The sequence below is a fragment of the Parasteatoda tepidariorum genome, chromosome X1, assembly GCF_043381705.1.
Source record: "Parasteatoda tepidariorum isolate YZ-2023 chromosome X1, CAS_Ptep_4.0, whole genome shotgun sequence".
Classification (NCBI taxonomy): Eukaryota; Metazoa; Arthropoda; class Arachnida; order Araneae; family Theridiidae; genus Parasteatoda; species Parasteatoda tepidariorum.
This window is the reverse complement of record NC_092214.1, coordinates 17749896-17758082: the sequence shown is the minus strand read 5'-3', so window position 1 is coordinate 17758082 and position 8187 is coordinate 17749896. Positions and strand designations below refer to the sequence as shown.

General features: G+C 25.8%; 1 protein-coding gene across 2 annotated transcripts in view; it reads left to right on the top strand.

The window, feature by feature from the left end:
• The first annotated feature begins 1316 nt into the window (after positions 1-1316).
• The window catches only part of LOC107455475 (alpha-L-iduronidase), a 32080-nt gene continuing 25209 nt past the window's right edge, over positions 1317-8187 (top strand). For both annotated transcript variants that reach the window (XM_071187339.1, XM_016073054.4), the window contains exons 1-3: positions 1317-1520; positions 4088-4212; positions 7283-7423. In XM_071187339.1, the coding sequence (XP_071043440.1) occupies positions 1419-1520; positions 4088-4212; positions 7283-7423 (368 nt within the window). In that variant the 5' untranslated portion in view covers positions 1317-1418. The remainder of the gene's footprint in view (positions 1521-4087; positions 4213-7282; positions 7424-8187) is intronic.

Here is an 8187-nt window from a genome sequence, read left to right as displayed (position 1 = left end):
AAACAGTAATCTGGAAGTATAGTCAGTAAAAAGTTTGCAGTGCACCCTAGTACAGAAAATACCATTCTTTATACACTAGCACTTTTTACACCAGCACTTTATTTTTTGAAGCATTATAAACTTGTAAATCATCTACTAAACACTTATTTTGCATTTGTATAGTATTTTTTTATTTTAAATTTTTTAAATTATATATTTTAATATATACTTTTTTTAAAATTTTGCTAAACAAATTATAAGAATATTTTTAAATGAAATATATTTATTCGTTTATAATTTAGTACCTATGATACATTTAAACTTCGCAAAAACATCTGTACTGCTTTATTTTTAATTTAATAAAATGAAGAAAAAAAATCCATTCTAGGTTTTCTTTTTGTTATGAAAATTTAGAAGTAAAACTTTATTTAACTCATTAGATTTTAAAATTTTTAATTTTGGCAAAAATCTGTCCTAATCAATTGAAGAAAAATATCAATTTTTAAACTTGTAATGACTAGGAACTTTGACTATTTAGCGAATTTTAATTATTTTTTAAGTTAAAAATGGAATTATTAAAATTTAAATTGTATTCAGTTTTTCATATTAAAAATTATTTTAATTTTAGGAGAAAATTACGTTTGTATACATTTACATCACACTATTAACCGTGTCTTAATGATCAGTCCACTGCGAGACTCAAGTATCGGAAGAAATTTGCGTTCGTGGAGGACTTCTTGATGGAACTAACCTGCCCTTGCGTTACATGAAGAAGAAGACCACGAGGACCTCCACGGCAAGCCGGATGCAGGAAATTGTATCGACCAGCCATTGCTGGGATTCGAACCCGGCTCACCTTATTGGATGGCTATCCCCAAAGAATAGAATATAAAGTTTAAATAGACCTTTCATATTAGATCATTAAATTTAATAGAGTGATTTCGGAGACATTAGGTTTCAACAAAAATTAGATGCATATTTTTTTTCCTGCTTATTTGCAAATATTTTTCCGATGTGTTTTGAACCTTCCGTCTCTAAAAATAGCGATTCCATTTTGTATTCGCTTGCGTAAGAAAGAATATCAAAAAATTTTCTTTTTTAAATTTAATAAGCCACAATAAAGAAGGATCATTACAAAGCTACATTCAAAATGTGAAAATATTTTAACGACGGGTGAGTCACATAAAAAGGAAATTTTATTTCCGACACTCTGTGAAGGAAAAACCGAGAAACTTTTATGTCCCATATATCTTACTAGATGGCAGCATCATTTGACGTAGTCCTTATCATTTCAAACTAACATATGTTTTCAAACCCAAAGTGGTGCCTCTTTCAGCATTCTTCTTTGCACTCAACAAATCAACCAATGATGCAATCAATTTATCAATATCAACAATAACAACAAGCAGCAGCTGAGACCAAAGTGACAATCCTTTAATATGTGTATTTGTTCTTTAAAGTTTATAATCTTAACTATATTTCTTAATATTTTAAAAACTGATTGTTTACATTATAAAGATTCAAACTCAAATAAAATTGAGGTATATTTTACAACAACATAATTAATAATTTTAAAACCTGTTATGTCTCTTAAAAGTTAACAGTGGCAAGAAGCTTCAATTTATAATTTTTTTTTTTTGAATCCTTTAACTTAATTCTCATATATAAACTCTCATATATAATTCTCATATATAAACTTAATTCTATATATAAACCTATAAAAAACTTATGATTTTGATATATATTATTTGCCAATACTGTTCGATACTTCATAAAATTACTGTATTCTTTATAAATACCACTACCATTTTAGTTAATTACACTTTTATCTATATTATTAAATGACTTTAAACTTAATTTACGTACTTTAACGTACTTTTTAAATTAATTTTTGCTTGTACTTTCTTTAGTGCTTTACTTCCCCACCCCATAGGGTGGATAGAAGATATACCATTCAAATTGATCCTATGCTCTTAATATTAAATATGTTTTAAGATTAAATTATCTTTAATTTTCAAGATTATACAATTTTGTTAAATAATATTTACCCCGAGGATTTAATCTTGCTTCGTAATTATGATGATAAGATTAGTTTTAATATTTTGGATTTAGGTTTTCTGTGATTTTATTTTTAAGTTCCTTTCTTGCCACTGCCTCGAGGTTGCAGAAACTTGGCATTTATTTTGGCATGGGTATGATACTTAAATCTTACCGAATATTCTTTGAATCTCTAATTACTAAATATCTAGAAATTATTTAGATTTATATTTGACCAGAGTCATAAAAAAAAATTATATCCTTATGTAATATGGCAGGTAAAAGAAGATTCCTGTATCATGATCTGCAGCAAAATTATCACCAAGTATTGGCAACTTCCAGGCAGTGGCTTGTGAGAAACTAAAAAAGAAATAAAAAAATAAAGACCGAAGAGTTCCTGATTAAACTCATAGCCACCTCTAAACAAACCTCTACATGCTTTAATAAAAAAAAAAAAATTCAGCTTTAAAAATACATTTGGCTTCTTGAGAATTGTAGTTGATGTGATAGATCAGATCATGATATAGTAATATCCCCCTATGGGGAAACCCTTCTCTTTATCTCAATATATATATTTTAATTTTTGCAAATTTAAAAATCTTTTGTCTCCTTGGCAATTGTTCTTGTCCTGAACAAGTACTGATACGGAAAAAAAACCTGAATATTATTTAACCTTATATGAATAATACTACATTTATCTTTATACATTAAGTTTGTTTTATTGAAATTCAGTATGTTTAATGGAAATACCAGTCATCCAAATATTTCGTACTTCAATTCAAATTTTAATGATTTAGTATAATAAGAGAATTTCACTCACTCATGAATCTATATATTCTAAATTTGAAGTTGAAGTATACTGCGTTTAAATTTTTTACATATTATAATGAACGGATAAAGATTGGTTTTATGTCTCATTTAATTATTATTTTATACAAAAGGAAAAAAACTTTAATGAATCATTAATTTAATTTCAGCTTAATTAAAAAAAAGGTTTAGAAATTTAAAAAGCATCTTTCTGCACATTCTTAACAAATTAAAGTATTATTATTATTTTTTTTTAATGTGTAAAGTTTTTGGAAGCGAATTGTTGCAGCGAATTTAGATTTTATTCCTCTAAAATTTGGAATGCTTGCATTACCCATTATTATCGATCTTAATGTATTTTAAAATTCTCTTCAGAAATAGAATAATATGTGTATACTACGGCTTAAAAATATTATTACTCAACATTCCTGGCCATGTAAAAATTCCAACCAGGCCAGTATTTTTTATCCTTGCATACCTAGTAACGCATTTATTAAGTCAGAAAAAAGTGCCTTCCATATTTTGATAAAATTGTTATAATGTCAGATTGGGCAAAAAATAGCATAGAAGAGGGAGAAAATGATTATACTTGATGCAAGACCTAAATATTATCAAATTTAATTAAATATTTAAGAATTCAGTTGATAAAGTAAGCTTATACTTTCTTTATCTCCCTAGTCATGGTTATTTAAAAAATATATGTAATCATTAAGCATAAAAATTAATCATTAAGAATAAAAAAGTAATTAATTATACGATCATTCATAAGTTTTCAATTATAAGCAATCAAAATAGATGTTCAGGCATGTATTTGGTCTTGTATACTTTGTACACTTACAATCATAACAACAAATCAAAATTAACATTGATAATTTGACACTAATTATGAATTGTTTCTTATACTTAAATATAAAATTCATAACAATCAATGTAAATATAAAAATCTTTACATGTCCTGACAGTTGTGTTACATTTTTTTAAATTTCTCAAACCCTGATGTATGAATTTTTAGATTTCTTATTATAAAAAAAAATGTTAACTTTCAAATTATATAGCCATCATTTTTATTCTTCTAAAATGGGACAAATACTTCATTAGCTATAGCAACTTAAAAAAGTTTCCCAATTCACCTTCAAGATGTTAAAGAATTCAATTTTGTTCAGATTTGTGGGTCTTTATGTGTGTATTGTTAAGAGGGTGATATTAGATTCAGTCTTCATTGCTATCGCTAATAATTGTATTATTTATTTATTTTTTTATCTAGATTTTAAAGCCTAAAATATATTATGAGAATGAAAAAATCTCTAGTGCTGAGCATTTTGAAGTGTTTGTTATTGAAGACCTTCTATTAAACAAAGAAACACTTTTTTGGAAAAGTACTGGGTTATGGTAAGTGCTAAATTGAAAAAGTTTAAATTTATTCTCTATTGAAATATAGATATGTTTTCCATCAGTGGTAATATTATGTGTGTATATATATATATATATATATATATGACGGTTGGCAAAATAAACTTCAACACCCCCCTCCCTCTCTCTCGAATCGGTTAGCGACGGGCNTACACTATAACACAATGGAGACTAAAAGGATAAAAAGAAAAGAGAGAGTAATGAAAAAAATTAAGTAAAGTAATAATAAGTTTTATTTTATTATTATTATTTATTATTATATTTTATTTTATTAATATTTTCATTAATATATTTATTCAAATTGATGGAATCCCACAAAGATCTAATTTTTCATCTCTCTTAGTTAGTTTATTTTTACACTACTATGAAAAAAAATATGCTCTTAATATTAAATTTGTTTTAAGATTTATTGATGATTTAATTATCTTTAATTTTCAAGATTATACAATTTTGTTAAATAATATTTACCCCGAGGGTTTAATCTTGCTTCGTAATTATGATGATAAGATTAATTTTAATTTTTTGGATTTAGGTATTAAAAAAGAAGAAAATATCTGAATTGTTGAAAAAAGAAATTATTTTAATTTTAGTATAAATAAACTAATTACTTGGAATTCTTATGTTTCTAAAAACATTTATTGCAATATCATTTTAAATCAAATGAAAATCAAACTTAAAAGAATCTGTAGTAATGTTTATCAACAAAACAAATCAACTAACTCTTTCAAAATATGTTAAAAAAAACAATGGATACCCAAATAATGTTTATAAGTTCTATATAAAATTATTGAGTTAATTGTATGTTATTATTATTAATAAATTAACTAAAAATTTCTTTAACTAAGTTTATATTTTTGCCATATGCAAATCCAATTCAGACAAACCTGTGGCTAAAAATCTATGAAAACCAGGCAAATCATATTTTTTTAATAAATGCTAATAATTTTGTTAAAATCATTAAAATTGTATAATCAAAAATCAAACTTTCAATTATAAACTTTAAATTATCCTGTATGTTATTTCCTTACGCATATCCATTTTCGGGCCAATCCAAGGTAACTAACAAATCAAACACGCTCCAGTAATGCAGTAAGAAGGGGCCGTAAAAATATCCCTCCATTTATGCATCTATTTTCATATTTTGTAATCTGGCAAACTTGTTATGAAGATATTGTAAATCATTTTTGAAAGATGTCAGTTCATTTGATTTCGCTACTCATTTTATAGATTATATTTTGTATTTTATTCTGTATTTTTCTATTTTTGCTTGATTTGTTTTATTTGGTATATTTTTACTTAATATGTTCCCTTTTCATTTCAATATTTTGGGTGCTCCTCACACTATTGTATTGTTATATTTTGCTTTGGCTATGTCAATACAATATTAGAAAACACTCTTTATTGTGGATATAATCATGTGAGCTGATGAGATGATTATATCTTTCCATTATTTTATTTACAGGCTTTTTAATTTTTTTAATAACTTTTTAAAAATATTTTTAGAAAAAATTAACTCTAATAATTTTTTTTAAATTATTTAAAAAAAATATATTTTAATAATTTTTCTTCTTCTCTTTTTATTAATCTTCATTATATTTTTTTCCCATTATGTTTCTCTATATTTTTAATATGTATATATATATTGTTTTGATTACTTTAATTTTATTGTTACCCGTTTTCTGCAGCGGGTGCAGGCACGTAACATAACAATTGTCTAATGATTAATATTTGTTATAGATCTGCTGTTATTTATGAAATGCATGTTTTGTGTTAAAAAATTACCATAATGCAAGTGAACTTCAAACTTAATTGGGTTGCAAAATCGAAAGCAACACTGAAAATTTGCACCAAAAGTGCAAAAAAATTGCAAGGCTATGGAGTTGAACATTAGTAGTCGTAAACCCAAAATTGGATCGGCTGTTCAACGACGGTTATAAAATAAAAATAATTGAGCATTTTACATTGCATTAGGACGAGTATATGAATAAATATGTCCTTAATACAGTATTTGCTCATTGAATAGCTTGCTGAATAATTGGTTTTTGTGCTAAAAACAACAACAGGTGAAAGTATTGTAAATTCTGAATTAGTTAAATAAAGAAGTAGGAAGCTGCAATCAACGTACTTATCCACTAAGCTGAAAAACAAGACCCATGTTTGTCGCTCAGTTAAAAATAAGTTTTTTGAACTTGTTCTTCATAAAATATTGTATAGTTTTTGTGAGCTTCCTAGTTTAAAAATCTTATATTTCTTTCTGATGTGTCTGAGTGCTTGTTTCCAAACTAAATCAAAAGCTCTTCAGTAAAAATGCATTAAGCAAACAAATTAACGCTTTACTGAACTTACTAACAACTAAGCCTCTGTTTTTCCATTTGGTAACAGACCATTTTATGAATGGCTTTATACTTTGTCAACAAATATTTAGTTATTCATAATTAATAATTACATGAAAAGAATAATGCAGTTTTATTTTTGCAACATGACAAAAAAAAAAAAAAAAACATTTATGCATATTCCTTACCATATTGCAAAAATTTTCAAATAATGACTTATTTTAAAGTTTATAGGCTGGGATTTTTCTCTTAATTTAAAAATGCAGCAAAGTTCAGGTATATTCAGTGCTATGTAAACTAAAGTGAAAAATAAATAAATAAGATTAATAATAAAAACTTGAATATAAGACAAATGAAAATACAGAAATAGAGATACTATAGTTTTAGTTACAGGAACGAGAACTTTAATCATGAGCTTGAATTTTTCGGGAGTCATTCCAAATTTTGAAAAATCCTAATTATCCCCACTCACCCATTTCTTATCTCCCTTTCTCTTATTATCTTCTTCAAACTTGTTCTTCTGTCCCTGTTGGTTAAACCACTTTGCTGAAAAACAGTTTGCCTCTTTACTTTTTTACCATCATTTGATGTTTGGACATTGAGGAGGGTTCTTGTTTACCGAACCAAAACTATATTAATGCCCATTTCTGTACATTCAAAGTTTTATTTGTTTTCATTATTATTTGTTTGAAAATATTAAAATCAAATTTTCATAGTCCCCCAGATCCTCATCAAAATGCCCATGCATTTTTATTGGCACCAGACATGAAGCAAAATTTCTTCCACATTGGTTCACTTCCTCAACATGGTATTATTCAAGTCCGTATTCATTGGTTGTTGGATCTAATCAAACTCAAGTAATAAATTTTTTGTATAATTAGTTTATTAAATATTTTATATTTTTCACAATTTATTTCTATAAAAAATTGTTAATTTTTACTAGCTGATGTATTCTCTTCATTTGCATAAAATAAATTTTTAATTTAAAGGAATTATGTACCAAAAACTGAATTCTTAAAAAAATCCCCTTACTCAAAATCCCTCTAAAATAGGTACAGAAAACTATTTCTTTAAAATCCGTAACGTGACAAAATATTTCAGGTAAAATAAATTTTCGTTAATAATTCTTTCTTGTTGATGTTTAATTTCAATTGAATATAATCTCATTTTTACCATAACCTATGTTTCTGTTTTGTTTCTAAATAGAAAAAAAAATGTAATAGGCATACTGTTTTAAAAAATGATATCAGAGTTGATTATTTATACGTATTCAATGATGCTTTGATAGTTCTGTATATAGATGATTTTAAATAAGATATCGAAAATGATTATTTGTTCTTATTTTTTTTTTCTAACAGGTGAAAAGAAAAATTTAATAAATTCAATAGAAAGTCAGCTGTTTGGCTTTTGGTGTAACTAATCTATTCAGACAATTCTTAAGAATCTTGTAAATTTCTTATCTAAGTGCAATGCATGTTGTTTTGGTGAGAAAAGGTGGCATGTATTTTGTCAGCGCTAGAAATTTATCAATCATCAAAGATAAAAAGTAGAAGTGAAAAATTTTAAATTTAACCTTAATAAAACTTAAATGACATAGAACTTTAATAAAACGTAATCAACT